Source organism: Artemia franciscana, chromosome 9, assembly GCF_032884065.1.
Source record: "Artemia franciscana chromosome 9, ASM3288406v1, whole genome shotgun sequence".
Taxonomy (NCBI): Eukaryota; Metazoa; Arthropoda; class Branchiopoda; order Anostraca; family Artemiidae; genus Artemia; species Artemia franciscana.
Genome location: NC_088871.1, coordinates 47,809,929 through 47,832,553, shown reverse-complemented (window position 1 = coordinate 47,832,553; position 22,625 = coordinate 47,809,929). Strand labels below are relative to the sequence as shown.

At 35.0% G+C, this 22,625-nt stretch overlaps 1 protein-coding gene across 1 annotated transcript in view; it reads right to left on the bottom strand.

Moving 5' to 3' along the window:
- The window catches only part of LOC136030844 (acetylcholine receptor subunit alpha-like), a 131,661-nt gene that overhangs the window by 71,143 nt on the left and 37,893 nt on the right, over positions 1-22,625 (bottom strand). Inside the window, exons 3-4 of the mRNA XM_065709889.1 lie at positions 21,970-22,124; positions 5,814-5,994 (exon numbers count right to left, since the gene is read on the bottom strand). Coding sequence (XP_065565961.1) covers positions 5,814-5,994; positions 21,970-22,124 — 336 coding nt within the window. The remainder of the gene's footprint in view (positions 1-5,813; positions 5,995-21,969; positions 22,125-22,625) is intronic.

The window sequence follows — 22,625 nt, the reverse complement described above, 5'->3', positions numbered from 1 at the left end:
ATTATTCCGTATATGAAAGGGGCTGTCCTGTCCTCAACACCCCGCTCTTTACGCTAAATTTTTTTATTGTTTTAAAAAGTTGAGTTGTGAGAAAGAGTCAAACTTCAGCGTAAAGAGTGGGGCGTTGAGGAGGAGACAACCCCTTTTATATACGGAATAATTTCTGTTCGTTTTAAGTTTTAATGTCGCTCCTTACTTTCAGTTAAAAAAAACTAGTTTCTTTATTTTTGATCTCTAAACGTTTTTGAATTAATGCAAGTTTTGTTTTTGGCTCACCGTATATGAATATTTAAAACGAAACTTGCATATTAACTTAACTTTTTTTTGGCTAAATGGCTTTTTCCAAGTTTTTATCGGACGATTTAGAGAAAAAGGGTTAGGGGTTGAGGCCTAGCTGCCCTCCAGTTTTTTTTTTACTTTAAAAGGCCACTAGAACTCTTAATTTTATTTACGAACGTTTTTATTAGTAATAATCATGTGTAGCTTACAAATTAACTTACGTAACGAACTTCTATGTTCGTATATTTTTATTACATATATAAGGGGGTTAGCCCCTCGTCAATACCTTGCTCTTTACACTAAAGCTCGAATTTTGTTCCAATTCTTTGAGAATGACCCCTGAATCACAAAGGCCATTTAATTAGAATAAAAAGCACTAGAATTTTTAATTTTATTTACGAACGTCTTTATTAGTAATAAATGTACGTAACTTAAGAACTAACTTACGTAACGAACTTAAATATTCGTATATTTTTGTTATGTATATGAGAGGATTAGTCCCTCATCAATACCTCGCTCTTTACGCTAAATTCAAATTTTGTTCCAATTCTTTAAGAACGACCCCTGAATCACAAAAGCCGTATAATTAGAATAAAAAGCTCTTTTGAAATTACTAAAAATATTTTAGCGTAAAGAGCAAGGTATTGAAGAGGGGAAGACCCCCCTCATATGCGTAATAATTTCTATTTGTTTTCAGTTTTAATGTTGCTCCTTACTTTCAGTTGAAAAAACTTATTATTTTTAATTTAATTTATCTTTGTTTTTTTTTAAATAATGCTGGAAAATCCAACTCCCCCTAGATGGAAATTCTCTTCCCCCATGATAAATTCCTCCGCGGAAAGATCCTCCCACGTAACCTTCTCCCCCAATCAGGCCTCTCGCGACATTATATGACCACTGGGTCAATATGATCACTACTGGGAAAGAAACAAAAACCGAAAAAAAAAACAAATAAACAAGCATCCATGTTCTTTCTTGTGGCAAAAAATATAGAATTCCACGTTTTTGCAGATAAAAGCTCAAAACCTCTACAACAAGAGTTTCTGATACACTGAATCTGATTTTGAGTTTTTCATAAGGATTTTATAACTTTTATTATTCTACATTTCATATACATTCTTCATATTAGAATTCTACATTCTTGGTATCGAGCTTCTACCGAAAAATAAATCGCTTTCATTAACCTTTCATTGTCTCGAGCAGTTGGGTTCTGATAGGTTTTTATGCTTTCGAAATAATACAGAAAATTCAGATTTTTTTTGTGACATTAACACTAGAAAAACTCCCTCCCCATCCTACGTGCAAAAACTTGTAGTCAGTCCTTAAACTACTCAAAGTTTCAAAAACCTGTTGTCGTATGAATTTAATAATTTCTCAAAACAGTTGAAATGGGTTTGAAAATTCTCAATTGAGTAAAAACTTAGAACTTAGGTGAAACCGCACTCTTTAAGAAAAAAAAAGATTTTTGAAAGCACCTCTATTAGACATTTTTTAAAGGGGCAGCTGAAACAAAACTAAAAATTAAAAATTTTTAAACTTTTATGATTACTGGGTATTTGTCTTACAGATTATTTTACATGTGGTTTCATAGAATTTACCTATCTAAGCATTCTCATAAAACCTTTTTTACTGATACCACTAATCGGTGAAGAAGAGGTTCTTTAATCTATGTAACCAGCGATTATACGGGGAAAATGTAGAAGAGTGGGTCGAAGGATGGCTGCTGGAGCATAAGAACTCAAAAGATGGTGATAACCATCATCGTTTTCTTAAGTATATTACATAAAAAAACAACTTTTTCAACTGAAAGTAAGGAGCGACGTTAAAACTTTAAACGAACAGAAATTACTCCGTATATGAAAGGGGCTGTTCCCCCCTCTTTACGTCCCACTCTTTACGCTAAAGTTTAACTCTTTCTCTAAATTCCACTTTATAAAACAGTAAATAACTTTAACGTAAAGAGCGAGACGTTGAGGAGGAAAAGCCCCTTTCATATACAGAGTAATTTCTGTTCGTTTTAAGTTTTTAAGTCGCTCCTTACTTTCAGTTAAAAAAACTTTTTTTTTTTAATTTAATTTCGGAACGTTTTTGAATTAATTCATGTTTGATTTTGGCTCTCAGGAAATGGTTAATTAAAACGAAATTTGTGTATTAATTTTTTTTGCTAAATGGCTTTCTCTTAGTTTTGAGCAGATGATTCTAAGAAAAAGGGTGGGGGAGGAGGCCTAGTTGTCCTCCAATTTTTCGATTACTAAAAAAGGCAAAATAAATATTTAATTTTGAATGAACTTTTTTATTAGTAAAAAATATATTTTACTTACAAATTAACTTACGTAACGAACTTCTATATTCTTATATTTTTATAATGTATATGAGGGGGTTCGCCCCCTCGTTAATACCTCGCATTTACACTAAACCTTTAATTTTGTCCCAATTCTTCAAGATTGACCCCTGAATCACAAAGGCTGTAGAATAAATAGTTGAAAATACTAGAAATACTTTGGCATAAGGAGCGAGGTATTTGAGAAGAGGTGAACCCCCCATATGCGTAATAATCACTGTTCGTTTTAAGTTTTAATGCTGGTCTTTACTTTCAGTTAAGAAAGTTTTTCATATGTATTTTTTCATTGTTTTTTAAAAATAGTGCTAGAAAATCTTGTGCCCCCTCCATGGAATTTATCTTCTCCCATGAAAAATTCCTCTAAGAGAAGATCCTCCTACGTAGCCCCCTCCCCTCAACCCCCCTCTCCCGAACCAAAAAATCCCCCTGAAAAGGTCTGTACACTTCCAACTAACCACTACTGTACATAAACGCTGGTCAAAGTTTGTAACTTGCAGCCCTCCCCCGGTGACTGTGGGAGAGTAAGTCGGCCCAAAAGACATAGTTATTATGTTTTTCGACTATGCTGAACAAAACGGTTATCTAAAAATTTTTATACGTTGACTTTGGGAAAAAATGAGCGTGGGAGGGGGCCTAGGTGCCTTCCAATTTTTTGGTCACTTAAAAAGGGCACTAGAAATTTTAATTTCCGTTAGAATGAGCCCTCCCGCGACATTCTAGGACCACTTGGTCGATACGATCACCCCTTGGAAAAAAAACAAACAAACAAGTAAACACGCACCCGTGATCGGTCTTCTGGCAAAAAATAGTAAGTTCCACATTTTCAAACAGTTCGTGGTAACGAACTGTAGTAAGGAGCGACCCGGCTCAATAGTAACCAAAACTCTAAAAAATGGAATTTTGATACCAATAGCTACATCAAAAGAATCGCATTTTAATGCTGGTTTTAAATATATAAGTTTCATCAAGTTTAGTCTTACCCATCAAAAGTTACGAGCCTGAGAAAATTTGCGTTATTTTAGAAAATAGGGGGAAACGCCCCCTAAAAGTCATAGAATCTTAACGAAAATCACACCATCAGATTCAGCGTATCAGAGAACCCTACTGTAGAAGTTTCGAGCTCCTATCTACAAAAATGTGGAATTTTGCATTTTTTGCCAGAAGGCAGATCACGGATGCGTGTTTATTTGTTTTTTGTTTTTTTTTCCAGGGGTGATCGTATCGACCTAGTTGTCCTAGAATGTTTCAAGAGGGCTCATTCTAACGGAAATGAAAAGTTCTAGTGCCCTTTTTAAGTGACCAAAAAAATTGGAGGGCACCTAGGCCCCCTCCCACGCTAATTATTTTCCCAAAGTCAACGGATCAAAATTCTGAGATAGCCATTTTATTCAACGTAGTTGAAAAACCTTATAACTATGTCTTTGGGGACGACTTACTCCCCCACAGTCCCCGTGGGAGGGGCAACAAGTTACAAACTTTGACCTGTGCTTACATATAGTAATGGTTATTGGGAAGTATACAGGCGTTTTCAGGAGGATTTTTTTGGTTTGGGGGAGGGGTTGAGAAGAGGGGGATATGCTGGGGGAACTTTCCTTCGAGAATTTGTAATGGGAGAAGAAAATTTCCATGAAGGGAGATCAGGATTTACTAGCATTATTTAAAAAAAAAACAATTAAAAAATAAAAGTGAAAAAGCTTTTTCAGCTGGAAGTACGGAACAGCAATAAAACTTAAAACAAACAGAAATTATTACCCATATGAGGGGCTCACCTCCTTCTAATACCTCGCTCTTTACGCTAAAGTATTTTCGGTAATTTCAACTACTTATTCTACGGCTTTTGTGATTCAGGGGGTCATTCTCAATGAATTGGGATAAAATTTAAGCTTTAGTGTAAAGAGCGAGGTACTGACGATGGGGCGAATCCCCTCATATATGTAATGAAAACATGAGAATACAAAAGTTCTTTACGTAAGCTAATTTATAAGTTACGTAAATCTTTTACCAATAAAAAGATTCGTAAAAAATAAAAAGTTCTAGTTGCCTTTTTAATTGACCAAAAAATCGGGGGGCAACTAGGCTTCGTCCCCCGCTCTTTTTTTCTCAAAATCATTCGATCAAAATTATGAGAAAGCCATTGAGCCAAAAACAAAAAAAATACAAATTTCGTTTTGATTATTCCTCTGCGGAGAGCCAAAATCAAAACATGCATTGATTCATAAACGTTCAGAAATTAAATTATATTAAAAACAAGTTTTTTCAACTGAAAGTAAAGAGTGACATCAAAACTTAAAACGCACAGAAATTACTTCGTATATGAAAGAGGCTGCTTCCTCATCAACGCCTCGCTCTTTACGCTAAAGTTTTTTACTGTTTTAGAAAGAAGAATTGAGAGAAAGAGTCAAACTTTAGCGTAAAGAGCGGGGCGTTGATGAGGAAGCAGCCTCTTTCATATACGAAGTAATTTCTGTGCGTTTTAAGTTTCGATGTCACTCCTTACTTTCAATTGAAAAAACTTGTTTTTTTTATTTAATTGTAGATAGGAGCTTGAAACTTCTACAGTAGAATTTTCTGATTTGCTGGATGCAATGGTGTGATTTTCGTTAAGATCCTATAGCTTTTAGGGGGTGTATCCCCCTATTTTCCAAAATAAGGCCAATTTTTTCAGGCTCATAACTTTTGATGAGTAAAACTAAATTAAAAAATTAAAAACGAACAGAAATTACTCCGTATATGAAAGGGGCTGTTCCCTCCTTAACTTCCCGCTCTTTACGCTAAAATTTGACTCTTTCTCTCAACTCTACTTTTAAAAACAGTAAAAAACTTAGGAGCTTGAAACTTCTACAGTAGGGTTCTCTGATACCCTGAATCTGAGGGTGTGATTTTCGTTAAGATTCTATCACTTTTAAGGAGTGATTCCACCTATTTTCTAAAATAAGGGAAATTTTCTCAGGCTCGTAGCTTTTGATGGGTAAGACTAAACTTGATGAAACTTATATATTTAAAATCAGTATCAAAATGCAACTTTTTTAATGTAACTATTGGTATCAAATTTCCGTTTTTTATAGTTTCGGTTACTATTGAGCCGGGTCGTTCCTTACTACAGTTAGTTATCACGAACTGTTTGGACAGGTTTACATACTTTTCAAGCTTCGTGATTTATTTTGATTTGGACAGGCAAAGTATTCAGAAGTACCTGAAATCCATCATAGGTCCATGAGCCAAATTTCATTACGCAAGTCTGCTCATCAAAGGGGAAATATTCAACATCTATCTCACAGGAGGATTTATATATAGCAGGGGGCTTCCATTCAATTCTTCCAGTATGTTGCATTGTTGCTTTCGTAGCAAGGGTTACTTCAAAATTTCCATCTGCGCTGAAATCAGTTAAAATAAATAAGAAATGATATTCATTTATAATAATGATTACGATATATATAACAGAATGTTTGTCAGTTACATCAACATTTTTAATATTAAAGATAAATGTATTTCTTTAAAGACTTATCACATCTCCGTTAGAAGGTATAATGTTAACCTTTAGGTCATAAAGTAAAAATGACACGAAAAGTTAAAGTATATAGGCTATGCACAAAGTAGCATTTCCATCTGCAATGAAATCAGTTAAAATAAATAAGAAATAATTTTTATTTATAATAACGATTACACTATATACAATAGAATATTTATCACTTACATAAAAAATTTTAAATAAAAGATTAATGACCCAGTTTACGATAGCAAGATAAATACGACAGACCACGAAAAAATTGAAAGAGTTGACCACATTAAATATTTAGGTATAATAATTGATGAAAAGCTGGATTGGGCAATCCACATTAAATTTCTTTGTATGAAGCTATCAAGAGCTGTTGGTATTCTCCATAGACTGAAATTTATTTTTCCCCATAAAATATTATTGATCCTATATTTTAGTCTATTCCACTCATATCTTTTATATGGAATAAGCATTTGGGCTTCAAATTATAAGTCAGAATGGAAGCAAGTTCAAATTCTTCAGAATAACTTCTTCAAGCCTCTGACGAGGCTTGAGCCTCGTCAGAGTGTGAAGGCGTTTTTAATAAGACTTAAGATATTAAATGTGGCTCGACTTCGAGAAAAAAAGATTGCCGAAACCTTATATAAAGTAAGCACAAATACCGCAACTGAGTCGTTTATGCCAGTTTTTCGAAGGAATGATGAAATTCACCAACATGATACTCGGCATGCATCGCAACTAGTTACAAAAACGAGACGTCTCTCGTCATCTGGTTTTTCAATTAGATTTACCGGACCGAAAATATGGAATTATTTGCCAAATACTTTGAGAAATGCTAATAGCCTACCAGAGTTTAAAAGTAAGATTAAAAGCTTCTTAATAGAAAACATTGAGTTACATCCTAATTTCTTTTACCGATAGTTCTCTATGTTTTGTTTTATTAATTTACGTTTGTTTTCTTTTCTTTTCCCTTCTTCTTCTTTTCTCTTCTTACCTTATATTTCTATTCTTGATGATTGAATGAATACTGTCACCCGTTACGGGTAGTGCTCTCATAGGGTGTAGTTAGTTTTTAGTGTGTGATTTGTTTTTTTGTTAATAAACGAATTGAATTGAAAATTGAATTGAATTAATGTTTTTCTTTGAAGACTTCTCACATCTCCGTTTGAAGATACAATGGTAACCACTAGGTCATAGAGTAAAAATGACACGAAAAGATAAAGTATATGTACGCGCAAAATAGCTAATCCGATGCAGTAAATGGATAAGATAAAATCAAACAAGAACTAAATGAATTAAACATAATATTTGTTCACCTTTACATTAGGTAGTTTTTAAATGTTATCAATATTACATTACATTGAAGAAGTGGAAGAATTGAAGAATTGAAGAAGTTGTCCCCTCCTCAATGGCTTGTACATACATAATAATGAAAAATGCTAGATGTAAAAAACGGGCAAATTTTATGGCTTAAATATCTTTCCATGTGGCTCTAGGGAGAAGGAGGGAGGTCCTTTTATTCCCAAAGGTATAGTTATCGGGCCTTTCCAATATGATGAGGGAAATGGTGACCCATAGTAAAAACGACACCTAGGACAATGCTGAATTACTGTAGTAGAATGGAAAACAGTGACCTTAAAAATGCACTTTCATTTTTTTTATTTAATGAGCATAATAAGGCGATTTTTTTATATGTCTATTGGTATCATGTTCCTTACTTACAGTTTGTTACCACGAACCTGTTTGAATTCTATATGGTATCGACCCAAGTTCAATGTTTCCTCCTTTAGGAACACGACAAAGACTATGGAAAGGCATGGAATCAAATGGGAAAACAAAACTTTCCTGGACTTCTATTATACCAACGATTTAAGCGTCTTAGTTTAAAATAGTAGCAAAATGATTGATTTTTTTGAGGGTTCAGAGTGCAATAATTGGCTTTAAAATTAATTTTAAGAAGACTCAGTCGCTTAGATTGGAAATAAAAGGAAATGAAGAGGTGATGTTGGGTACCAAGACGGTCAATCCGGTGTATAGCTTTACCTACTTGAGTAATATTATTAATGAAGATGATGAATGCAGTTAAGGTGTTAAAAGTGCAATAGCCAGGGCTAAGGGTGTTTTTGTTTCAGGATCGAAATTGTATGGAAAAATAGAAAGATAAGTCTGAGAACAAGCTTTAGAATATTAGAAGCTACAGTGATGATAGTTGAAAAATGTAGTACGAAACCGTGGGTGCTTCGAAAGACATAGGGGACTTATAGACGTAGGGATAAATGTTTCTCAGAGGAATTATTTACGAATACTTTTTGGTACTCATCTGAACGATCGTATTTCAAACAATAAGTTGGACAGAAAATGTGGGTCTATTCCCTTCCTAGGGCTTTAATGAAAATAGGTTGACATAGCCGCGACGGGTTTTGCGAATGAAATATGACTGATTATCAAAGGTCTTTCTTTTCGGCCATCCATCAAGGATCATTTGAGAAGTAGGTCATCCTAACATAGGGTGGGTAGATGCTGTGAAGATGAACTTAAAAAGTTTGAAGGTTCTGGGGGAAGGTGGTAATGAGAAGGAGTCTTTGAATAAATTGGAGTGAAGGAGGAGTAAGCACTGGTGTTTTGGCCTCACGCAGCTTGATGCTGCAGTGATGTGTTAGTAGTAGTAGTAGTTAGTCATATACAATTTTTTTCAAAAACTCCCTAATAGCTAACAATACTAATAACAGTATTTATATACTAATAGTATTTTGCATTATTAATATCTTAGACCAAATTGTTTTTCCATTTACAATGAAGAGTTTGGCTGTCGATATCATACTCCAATCAGTGGTATGCTTCCATGTGTAAAAGGCAAAAAGGAGCCATTAGATAATTTTTTTATATATTTTTTATTGTCTGTTTATTCTATGCATGTTTCACATAATTATGAGTTCGTCTATTTTTTACATATTCATCCGGAATAACAGAATCAATGAGGTTGTCATGATTCGTTTTTCGTAAATACTGAGGCAGAAAAAAATATATAATAGTTGGTGCCCGGTCCTTACCTAAATAGCCAGCTGCTAATTGATTCAACCAAACAAATGGTTTCAGCTGAAATAACTTATGTGTCTTCCCTTCAAAGGGAGATAGGGATGGTGCTGTTTGGGTAGGCGCTGGGTTCATTTTAATAAAAGATTAATGTTCAAACCGACTCTAACACAGTAAATTATGAAGATTTCCATCAATTTGTCCTTATTGCTGGTACTTTTATGGCTGGACACTCAAATCATCAGCATAATCTCAGCCTGGGAGAGTCTTCTTTTTGCATTTTTTACCCCTTTTTACGTAGCCTTCGTTACGTTTCTCAAGACAAATTCAATGAAAACAGTCCGTATAAATTGGAAGAAGACACAAAAATACATAACCACAGATTCAGTAGGCTGCTTAATTTGCTACTAACCTTATCTACAAGCTATTAACCTTAATTTCATGAAAATACTCCGTATAAACTGGGACAGGACACAAAAATACTTTACCCCGGATTCAGTGCTGAACTAACTACTAACCTCACCTTGCATCTTAACCTCATGTACATTATCCTCGCATCACTTTACGCACTTCTCTGGGGTACTATCCAAAAGTAAGACTGTAGCAAAGAAGTTTTAAGTAATTTAAGAAGTTCAAGTAACCGGAGGAATTGCCTGCGGATTGATTAGGTACACGTATTGCTGACCGCATGCCAAAGAACTAGGTGTACAAAAAAAATTTGGTGATATCCTACTTCTAGGGCTAAAAGGACGGAAAAAGATGGCTAGGAGTCGATTTACAAAAGAAGGATGATAGGTAGATGATTGTTTTTTGGCCAATCATCTGAGGCAAAAACAGGGGCCAAACGATCCAATCCGGGCCAAACGTCCCCGGATTGGATGGGAAGAGGTCATTAAGAGGAATTTTAGAAAAATTAAGACTCCTTGGAAGGGGATAAAGTGTTAAGCTTTGAATTGGATTGGTGCGGGGGAGCTTGCATGCCTGTGATGGCTTTCTTGTATTTTGGTGCTGCAGTGAGCTGTTATTAGCAGTGGTAGTAGAAGCAGCAATTAAAAATGAAGCTATGCACAGCATGTGGCGGAGTAAACGACACAGTAAACTCAAAGAACAAAGAAGCTCAAAGAAGGCAAACAAGAAAGTGAAAGATGATGTTTGCTTTATGAACTACAATGGTCTATCAAAGAGCATGGAAACCAACATTCTTGCTGAAGGTTTTCGCCAAAGTGAATACATGCATAACCTTCAGTGTTTACAATACATCGGAGACGGTAATTCTAGTGTTTTTTACAAGCCAAGACAAAGTGTTTCATAAGGATCATATATCCAAAAATAAGAATGTGCCAATCACGTGACCAAGAACTATACAATATACCTCCATAATGTTGTGAAGATAAAAAAGGGATGTAGAGCCAATCTCTTTCAAATGACATAAATTCAGCTAACAAAAATCTATGAGGTGCAATAAAAAATAACTCGGCTGATGGTGGGTCTGCCAGAAATCTAAGACAACTCTTACGAATAGGCCCAGAGCATGTGTTTGGTAATCATAAACAGTGTGATTCTGTCTGTGTCTGAAAGAATGGGGTCTTAGAAACTGCATAAAACCGCTATAATAATCTTCCGAAAAACATTTTGAAGGATGTAAAAGTTGGCGTGGAAAATATTTATAAAAAAGCGGACTTATTAAGAAACGATGCAACAACCAATCTTGCAGAAAATTATATGTCTGTTGCAGTGAAATTTGTCGGCAGAAAACAAATAAGCCACTTGAAACGTTGGTCATACCATGCTAGGATAAGGGAAGGAAGCCTATCCTACTTCTTGGGCCCGAGATGGCAATTTTCTACGCGGAAAAAATATTTGGCTACAGTCCATGCAAAATAACAAAAGAATACACGGTGAAAATACTCTTTGACCAAAAAGAAAGAGAATCAGAGTTCGCCTAAGGGTGATCAAGATTACAGACCGAATTGCAACAATCTCGATTTGAATACAGAGGAATTTGAAATCGAAAAGGCTGATTATGTTGCAAAAAACATGAATCTGGATGGAGCCAAACTGCAGGAGATCTACGAAAACACGAACGGGCAAAACAATAACTGGATATTTGAGAGGAGCAAAAGGATTACCGCCACTTATTTTCATAGAATAGCTTCTCACAAAAAATACTCAAACTGCACCCATAGTAAAGAATATCAGAATTAATTCTAATTTCAAAACTATTCTAATGCTTAGGGAAATTCAACTGGAGGCTATTGCACTGACGGCGTACGAGCAGGGAAAATGAGTATCATTAATCAAAGGAGATCAAATGGAACTACTGGTTCATCCAAATATCCACTTTCTTGAAGCTTCTCTTGATGGTCGCTTAGAAAACAGCACACAAGTTGAAGTGAAGACTGTCTATAATATTCCCATAAGAATGGCCATAAGGGAATTGGCAGCCCAAAATGGGTTGGTAAAGAACTTTTTCCTGTGGTCACACAATTCAAATTTGGAGTTAAAGAAAAATCACAAATACTATGCTCAAATTCAAGGTCAGCTAGAAATCACCAATTAAGAAGAATGCCAATCGGTGGTATGTCACCGTGAACATGACATAAAAATTTTAGCTATTCCAGGATCTAAGGAGTATTTTTCGTCCATATTACCAAAGCTTCAGGAGTTTTGGAGCGAGTGTTAACTTTCGGAGATATTAGACTCGCGGTTGATTAGAAACATGCCACTTAGAGAGCCTGTCCTGGCTGCAGCGAATCGCGAAATGAAATGGACTTTGGAGCCAGAATACAGTGGATGTGAGAAAATTACTTTTTCTGACACTGAAAGTGAGTATTGAAAGTGGATTTTCCATTGACATGTGACATGTGAAGAGCATTGACATGCGAATAGCTTAGAGATTCTTTAAGTTTATAATGCATTAGTAGCAGTGATGTCAACCTTAGCCTATTAGGGTTGACTGAATAGTAGACTATTATATAAGTAACTATAAGTAACTAAGTTCTATTTGAGAAATTTGTGTCTTCTGTCGAAAATCCAAACCAAGTTGATAAATAAACCCTATTTGCGTTGATAACTAATTTATTTTGGTGAATAGTATATAATATAAGTGGTTGCAATAATTTATTAAATACTCCTAAGGGGTTATCTTCCTCCCTTAACTGTATTTATGACGCCAGGGCAAGGGGGCCCAATGTTTATTGTGTACCTCCAGGAACATATCACTTTAAATGACATTAATTTAATAGCATATGCATTACCCCACAAAGCAAAGTATAAGATTACCACGGTTCCAAACCGGGTTAATCAATCATTCATGAACGAGCCTATAAATCATCAGCTATGAGATAACGGGGAAAAACTAAAATATTCTAAGATGCGGCACTATTAGGAATAAAATGAGATCCCGTGGAACTAAAATGGACTAATAGCCTGCAACTTTAGATAAAAAAAAAATAATGTTCATACATTTTATAGGCCTACGATCGGTGTTTCTTTAGTTTTAAAGGCCAAACTGTTGTCTGCTTTGTAACAGCTTTGTAACCTACCCAATGCCAATTCTGTATGAAGGTGTTACCAATTATACCTGTGTTCAATTTCCTCTTCAATACCGTCGTAATGCTAGGAAGAATTCAACGCTCTTAATGATATTATGGCAAACACCTCAAAGAGCACTTAAGCCAAGGAGAAATATGGAAATCTTGGATATTAAAAATTATTGCTAAATATCATGTCTTACGACTAAGAACTTAAAAGTCTTTGGGATTACTTATCGGTATAAGATCTACAAATGACACAAAAATCAAATCTGTTTGATTAGTACAACCCTTATCAAACAGTTCGTGGTAACGAACTGTAGTAAGGAGTGACCCGGCTCAATAGTAACCAGAACTCTAAAAAAGGAATTTTGATACCAATAGTTACATAAGAAAAAATCACATATTAATACTGATTTTAAATATATAACTTTCATCAAGATTAGTCTTACCTATCAAAAGTTACAAGCCTGAGAAAATTTTGCTCATTTTAGAAAATAGGAGAAAACACCCCCTAAAAGTCATAAAATCTTAACGAAAATCACACCATCAGATTCAGCGTATCAAAGAACCTCATTGTATATTGTAGAAGTTTCACGCTCCTATCTACAAAAATGTGGAATTTTGCAGTTTTTGCCAGAAGACAAATCACGGATGCGTGTTTATTTGTTTTTTTGTTGTTTTTTACCCCGGGGGTGATCGTATCGACCCAGTGGTCCTAGAATGTCATGAGAGGGCTCATTCTAACGAAAATTAAAAGTTCTACTGCCCTTTTTAAGTGATCAAAAAAATTGGAGGGTACCTCAGCCTCCCACGCTCATTTTTTCCCCAGAGTCACCGGATCAAAATTCTGAGATAGCCATTTTATTTACCATAGTCAAAAAACCTAATAACTATGTCTTTGGAGACGACTTGCTCCCCCTCAGTCGCCGTGGGAGGGGCTGCAAGTTACAAACTTTGACCTGTGTTTACATATAGTAATGGTTACTGGGAAGTGTACGGTCGTTTTCAGGGGTATTTTTTTGGCTTGGGAGGGAGAGTTGAGGTGGGGGGGCGTTAGGTGGGAGGATATTACCATGGAAAAACTTCTCATGGCGGAAGAGACTTACAATGGAGGGGGCGCAAGATTTTTCAGAATTATATAAAAAAAACGAAAAAATAAATATGAAAAGTTTTTTCTACTGAAAGTGAGGAGCAGCATTAAAACTTAAAACGAGCGGAAATTATTGCGCATATGAGGGGTTTACCTCCTCGTAATGCTATTTACACTAAAGTATTTTTTAGTAATTTCAACTATTTATTCTACGGCCTTTGTGATTCAAGGGTCATTCTTAAGGAATTGGGACAAAATTTAAGCTTTAGTGTAAAGTGAGGTATCGACGAGGGCTGAACTCCCTCATATACGCAATAAAAACATACGAATATAGAAGTTCGTTACGTAAGTTAATTCGTAATATACGCATATTTTTCACTAATAAAATGTTCGTAAAACAATTAAAAGTTCTAGTTGCCTTTTTAAGTAATCAAAAAATTAGAGGGCTGCTAGGCTTCCTCCCTTTCTCCTTTTTTCTCAAAATCTTCCGATTAAAACTATGACACAGCCATTCAGCCAAAAAAAACGCATTAATATGCAAATTTCGTTTTAATTATTTATGTGCAGAGAGCCAAGATCAAAAAAATGCATTAATTCAAAAACGTCCAAAAATTAAATTAAAAAAAAAACAAGTTTTTTTTTAAATGTAAGTAAGGAGCGACATTCAAACTTAAAACGAACAGAAAAGTCTACTTTAAAAAGTAGAGTTAAGAGAAAGAGTCAAACTTTAGCGTAAAGAGCGGGACGTTGAGGTTTTTCCCCAACGTCCCAACGTAACCCCCAACGTTGGGGGTTACGTTCCCCAACATAAATCCACTCAACTCTCCCCCCTAAACCAAAAAAATCCCCCTGAAAACGTCTGTACACTTCCCAGTAACCAAAACTATATGTAAACACAGGTCAAAGTTTGTAACTTGCAGCCCCTCCCACGGGGACTGCGGGAGAGTAAGTCGTCCCTAAAGACATAGTTATTAGGTTTTTCGACTATGATGGATAAAATGACTATCTCAGAATTTTGATCCGGTGACTTTTGGGGAAAAATGAGCGTGAGAGGGGGCCTAGGTGCCCTCCAATTTCTCGGTCACTTAAAAAGGGCACTAGAACTTTTAATTTCCGTTAGAATGAGCCCTCTCGCGACGCTCTATGACCAGTCAGTCGATACGATCACCCCTGGGGGAAGAAAACAAAAACCAAATAAACACGCATCCGTGATCTGTCTTCTGGCATAAATATGCGAAATTCCAAATTTTTTTAGATAGGAACTTGAAACTTCTACGATAAGGTTCTCTGATACACTGAATCTGATGGTGTGATTTTCGTTAAGGTTGTATGACTTTTAGGGGTGTTTCCCACATTTTATAAAATTAGGCAAATTTTCTCAGGCTCGTAACTTTTGATGGGTATAACTGATCTTGATGAAACTTACATATTTAAAATCAGCATTTAAATGTAATTCTTTTGATGTAACTATTGGTATCAAAATTCCATTTTTTAGAGTTTCGGTTACTATTGAGCCGGGTCGCTCCTTGCTGCAGTTCGTTACCACGAACTGTTTGATACGCTTTTCACTGCTATAGGAAATAGCATTGGCTTTCAACCTGGGAGAATGACCTTAAGAAGACTGAGTCGTTAAGGCTAGGAATAGGTGAAGATGAAAAGTTGAAATTGGGAAGGGAAATGATCGGTCAAGTGGATAGCTTAATCTATCTAGATACCATCATTACTAAAGACTATTATTAGTAGTAATTATTGATATATATGAGAATAACATTGTCGTTTCGTATTATATCAAGAGTTGAGCAGAGTTTTTTCATCTCCATTTATATGGATCCTTTTTATTGACTTTGCCCTAAGCACCATAGGAAAGGTAATGGGAGAACCCACAATCAAATGGGGAAGTAAAATCTTCTTGATTTAGTTTATGCTGATGACTCAAGCGTCCTAGATGAAAATTTTTATGGAATGAAAGAAATTTTAGAGGTTTCGGGATTTAAGGGTGCAATAAATAAGATTGAAAACTAACATCAAAAAAACTAAGTCGAAAAGAGTCTGAATCAGTGAAGGTGAAAAGATGATGCTGTTTAATGACAATCAAACAGTTCGTGGTAACGAACTGTAGTAAGGAGCGACCCGGCTCAATAGTAACCAAAACTCAAAAAATGGAATTTTGATACCAATAGCTACATAAAAAAATCGCATTTTAATACTGATTTCAAATATATAACTTTCATCAAGATTAGTCTGACCTATCAAAAGTTACGAGCCTGAGAAAATTTGCCTCATTTTAGAAAATAGGGGAAAACACCCCCTAAAAGTCATACAATCACACCATCAAATTCAGCGTATCAGAGAACCTTATTGTAGAAGTTTCAAGCTCCTATCTACAAAAATGTGGAATTTCGCATTTTTTACCAGAAGACAAATCACGGATGCGTGTTTATTTGTTTTTTGTTTTTTTCTTTTAGGATAAGATAAGATAATATTTTATTTCAACAAAGCGACTATCACAAGCCCAAAAGGGCCGAAATCGCACTTCAGCGTCAGTACAACATCATAAATTGCAATCAATAAAAAGTCAAACGATAAAAACTCGTAAAGTTAAAACAGGGAAAACAAATTTAAACAAAAATGTAGCTAGCAAGAATTAAAAGGTTTGCAATTGCAAAATAAATACAAACTATAAGATAAGAGTGGAGTGAGAAAAAAAAGGGGGGGGGGTATTAATTTAAAATTTCAACTATGTGAGGGATTAATGTTCTTAGATAAGATAAGATATTTAATTTCAAAAAAATAACTATCAAAAGCCTCGAGGGACGCATTCCAGAATTCGCATTCCAGAGTCATAAAACCATAAAAATAAAAACACATCATAAAAATAGCACAACAACTAAAAAACTGGTTAAACAATGTCAAAAACAACTAAATCAGAAAGGCAAAGCCATTCACTTGTCAAAAAAAAAAAAATTAAACGGCAATATGTCAGAAAGTTGAAAAGGTAAGTCGTAAAACAAAACTAAAAGAGTGAGATAAAATTAGCGTTGAAAAGGTTTAAAAGAGAACATATAAACAATCGGTGGGAACAAACGAATCAAACGAACAACGACCTAAAGCACCTCACATGAAAGAGAAAAAAAAAAACGGGGAGAGGCGAAACTAGTTGGCTATTTTATTTATTTTTTCTGTGATGAAGGGGACAAAGGTTTTTTTATATCTGGAGGAAACGCAACAAATGGGGGACAAAACTGGGATGGGCTCAGAAACAGCTCGAGGCTGTCGTAATCTGGATGGTGAGTGACGTTTGGGGAAAATACTTGCCGTCCGAGGGTTCGTTATGGCATTTTTTGAAAAACGGAGGCACAACGACGACCTCCTTCGCTCAAGGGTTTCCAAACTAGCTTTTTTTAGGAGCAGAGAGTAAGGCACCTTGCCTTCTTTGAAAATTATTCGCAAGGCTCTTTTTTGTATTGACTCAATTTTGTCTGATTCTTCACGGGAGATGCCAGGGTGCCAAACTGGACAAGCAAATTCAAGATGCGGACGGACAAACGACGTGTACAACCTTAAGGAGTGAGAAGGGGGGACGCTATATTTATTTAGGAGCTTAAGGAGGGCGATAGACGCATTAGCTTTATGGATGATATCTTTAACGTGGATATCCCACTTTAAATTTGACGAAATTGTGACTCCAAGTAATTTAACCGAGGATGCATAAATTTCAGGAGGGATAGGATTAAGAAAACAGGGCGAGGATTTGAGGAAACAAATCGGCATTATCATGGACTTAGAGGGGTTTACGGTCATATCTAGGTCCAAAGCCTCACTTCCAATTTCATTGAGAATACTCATAGGGTCGCTTATTAAATTTCTGAAGCAACTTTCAACAATCGTTTGGTCATCAACAAATTTCCAACGGTCAGGTTCTAGTGCCCTTTTTAAGTGACCAAAAAAATTGGAGGGCACCTAGGCCCCCTGCCACGCTCATTTTTTCCCAAAAGTCACCGGATCAAAATTCTGAGATAGCCATTTTATTCACCATAGCCATAAAACCTAATAACTATGTCTTTGGGGACGACTTACTATCCCGCAGTCTCCCTGTCAGGGGTTGCAAGTTACAAACTTTGACCTGTGTTTACATATAGTAATGGTTACTGGGAAGTGTACGGACGTTTTCAGGGGGATTTTTTTTTAGTTTGGGAGGGAGAGTTGAGGTGGGAGGGGGGTTACGCGGGAGGATCTTTCCATGGAAAAACTTCTCATGGGGGAAGAGACTTTCAATGATGGGGGCGCAGGATTTTTTGCATTATTTAAAAATACAAGGAAAAAATAAATATGAGAAGTTTTTTCTACTGAAAGTGAGGAGCAGCATTAAAACTTAAAACGAGAAGAAATTATTGCGCATATGAGGGGTTTACCTCCTCGTAATACCTCGCTCTTTACGCGAAATCATTTTTATTAATTTCAACTATTTATGCTACGGCCTTTGTGATTCAAGGGTCATTCTTAAGGAATTGGGACAGAATTTAAGCTTTAGTGTAAAGAGCGAGGTATCGACGAGGGGTGAACTCCCTCATATACGCAATAAAAATATACGAATATAGAAGTTCGTTACGTAAGTTAATTCGTAAATTACATATATTTTTACTAATGAAAATGTTCGTAAAACAATTAAAAGCTCTAGTTGCCTTTTTAAGTAATCAAAAAATTAGAGGGCAGCTAGGCTTCCTCCCTCTCTCCTTTTTTCTCAAAATCTTCCGATAAAAACTATGAGAAAGCCATTTAGCCAAAAAGAAAATTAATATGCAAATTTCGTTTTAATTATTTATGTGCGGATGCATGAATTAAAAAACGTCCAGAAATTAAACAAAAAAAACAAGTTTTTTTAAATTGAAGTAAGGAGCGACATTAAAACTTAAAACGAACAGAAATTACTCCGTATATGAAAGGGGCTTTTCTTCCTCAACGCCCCGCTCTTTACGCTACAGTTTTTTCCTTTTTAAAAAAGTAGAGCTAAGAGAAAGAGTCAAACTTTAGCGTACAGAGGAAGGCGTTGAGGAAGAAAAGCCCCTTTCATATACGGAGTAGTTTCTGTTCGTTTTAAGTTTTAATGTCGCTCCTTACTTTCATTTAAAAAAAACTTGTTTTTTTCATTTAATTTATCAATCAAGTGGACAGCTTTACTTACCTAAGCAATATTATTAGTAAAGAAAATTGGTAAAATCAAGAAGTAAAAAGTGGACTCGCAAAAGTTTAGGGTGTTTTTTCATAGTTGAAAAAAGTTAAGAAGAATTGGAAAATATGTCTGCGAACCGAAATTAGGATATTGGAAGCTGCAGTGGTCAAATATTGGTATTAAAGCACTCAGAAAGACGGAGGAAGATTTGAGAATTACCTAAGAATTGTTCCAACAGAATGACCATGTTTCAAACAGTAGGCTCTACGAAAAGTGTGGTTCAATCCAGCCTTTTAAGGGCTGTAACGAGACAAAGGTTGGGACGGCCAGGGAACTTTCTGCGGATGAAGGATGACAGATTGCCAAATATTGTCCTTTTCGGACAACCGTCTAGGGCTAAACAGAAAGTAGATCGTTTGCAGTTTCAGATGGAGAATGTCGTAAAGAAAAACACCATTGTGGGATGGTGTAAAAAAGGAGGTTTGGAATAAATTCGGATGGAGGAGGAGCATGCATAGCTGTGATGGTCTCAGGCGACTTGGTGTAGCGGTAAGTTATTAGTAGTTGTAGCAGTAGTTATTTTTATTTAAATCGCAATTCATCAATGCTTAGTAAGTAAAATGAAATAAATAACAATTTCAGGAAAGGCCGATAATTGTCAAGAGATAGAAAGACTGGAAAGACCAAAATTTTTTCAACATTATTCTTAATTTCAAGGTTGAAAGTTGTTTTTAATGTGAGAAGTGGGCAAAAAGGAGATAAAATGAGACTTCAAACGTTAATTATGTAATTTTAAATAAAAATAAATAGGCTTTCTTTCTTTAAAAGTTTGATAAGTGATAATACCGTAAATATTGAAAAATATTTCAGAAAACTTTACAGTCATACAAACTGAAAAGAAGCCAGGAGTTTTACTATTCACATATAGAAAATGGACATTGATTTGTTCAGTGATTTCAATTGGGAGGCCTGGTGAAGGAACAGGAAAAACAGATGAATTTTAAAAGTGGCACTATTCTTCAATTAACACTGCCTTTAGGATGTGCTTTTCTTTAATGAAGTAATGCGTTTATGGAAGCATATATAATTTATCATAGTGGTATATATAAGGAAAATATAAGTTACACACCTCATAGATAGCTTTAAAACCTATATTCTTCAGAACAAAAATTTCTTTTTCCGTCAATGACTGATGATTTTTGAGCAAAGAAATAAACCAGTAATAATTTAAAGAATTTTTAAGTAAGAATAAGTCTTAAATAATTTGTCTTTTAATTTTTTCTTAAGTGATCAATTCTAAGTATACTTTTAGAAATCAAATTATTTCCTCATGGAAGGGAAAAACAGTAAATTATTTTTCGTTATGATTGTTAATTATAGACATAATAATCTGGAGGGGTAACTATTGGCAATTTTTCAGTGAGGTCTTTATGAAAAATTACCAAGCTCAAAATAAAGGGGGAGCGCATAAAAATCCTACCTAAAAATTGTATCTTTACAAGAGAACACATACAGGTTTGTAAACTTTTTGTGAGAACAGTTGGTTTTCAGGTCTAAATTAAGAAAACCAATATCTGTATCTATAAACTTCCTGATTGTAATATCACGCATAAGTTCGAAAAAAAGACAGATGATAAATTTTTGGATTAGAAGTGATCAATTACATTTTAAAATTGCAATCCTCCGATGCATAGGTTTTGAAATTAAACTTGACCAGCAATAAGTGTAAAAGCTGTTTTCCTTAGTGGGCACCTGTGACTTCAGTAGATTAAATAAAGAAAAAGAGTCTTTTCAACAGAAAGTAAGGAGTAACATTAAAACTTAAAGCAAGGAGAAATTATTCCATATATAAGGGGAGCTGCTCCTTCCTTATCTCTCGCTCTTTAACCTAAAGTGATAAAATTCTTTAAAATTATTCTTACCAAATTCGACAGCCCTTGTTTTTCAGAAGTCGTTCTTAAGAAATTGGGATAAAATGTAAAAATCAATACAATAAAACAAAACAATAAAAAAAAATGTAAATGTAATGAAAAAGGGATTAAGAAGAGACAGCTTCCTTCTTATACGGAATAATTTCTGTTCGTTTTACGTTTTAGCGTTTCTCCTTACTTTCAGTTAAAAAAAAATTTTATTATTGATTTTCTGACAGTTTTTCAAGTCAAGCAAGGAAAATCCACCCCCTCCACCTCTGTGTAAAAATCTCCCTATAGAAAATCTTCTCTCATACAGAACATTTCTGTATATTTCCGTATATTTCGCAATAACAAATACTAATGTAAATAATGGTCATATTGCATATTTTAGGACAATTGGCGATCTTCTGGGACCTAGGACTACTGGATAAAACTGCCTCTGGGGGTAAAAAAAACACTCATCACTGATCTTTCTTGCGGCAAAAATACGAAACTCCACATTTTTATAGATAGGAGCTTGAAATCACTATAGTAGTATATATATGGTACGATCACAAATATTGTATTATTTTGATGTATTAACTGTTATCAAAATCCTTTTTTAGAGTTTCGATTGCTACTGGGTCAAGTCATCTATTACCCAAAGTTTGTTACAATGGACTGTTTGATCTGGCCAAGCATAAGTAGAAGATGCTGACTTATTCAAAATGGAAGTCTATGTGAAAAGACTCATGTATAATGATCCCTATTCTTGGGGTGAATCTGATTGTTTTTACCACTTCTGGTTACCATGTATTTACTAAAATTGTGAAGGTGGAAGTTACTGAAAAGCCTTAAAATGGATTTGCTGGAACATGAGCTGAAGACTTCTCTGATTTAAGCTGTATATTAGCAAAGGGGTTGTAGCTGATGTTTTAATTTTCTCTTCTGATTTTAATTATTTTCATATGACATTAATGATTAAGAAAAACAATGCAATTAAAATCAATGGAAACTATTAGGCATTTTAAGGCAATTGTCAGCAAAACAAAATTTATTTTGATAATCACAAATGGCACCCTGTCTTCAGTACTATTGAAATATTGCTTTACTTTGATTAAAAGTAACTTACTTGTTATACAAAACTATGTCTGGTCTCCATATATTTTCTGAAGGCACATGTAAAATCTCGACTCCTCCATACTCCTCAGGGTCCCATGCTAATTTGTAATCTACCCAATACTGCTCTACCCAGAGATTTGTAGTCATTATCTGATTTTTCAGATTCTGTAAAAATAAAAAATTATTTCAGGACACCTAGGCCCCCCATAATATCAAATTGAAGACGGGAAAAAGTGGATACAATATTAATAATTAAAAACAATTAGACTAAACTGTAAAGTGGATATATTTACACATGTTTCTAAATATCAACGGTAAAACTTGACTCGTAGCTAAGAAGTAGAGCTTAACCCTGTAATAAATACCACATTAAAGAGATCATGATTATATTTGCGGTTCAGAAATAATCCGATTTCGGCTTTGGTAAGTAGTTTATGGAACCTTTTTTAATCACCCATTCATCTGGAACATTAAAAGAAACATCTGGATTAATTGGTTCCGATGAGCCACATAATCATTTCATTCTGAGCTAGAAGGGCTAAGAAAAGTCTATGGGGCCCCTGAATCACAGTTGTTTAAGAGCAATATTTCTTTAAATTGGTTATTACAGGCCTCTCCCAAGATCGTAGTAATAAAAACAAACAGTTAAAACATGGTTAACGTATA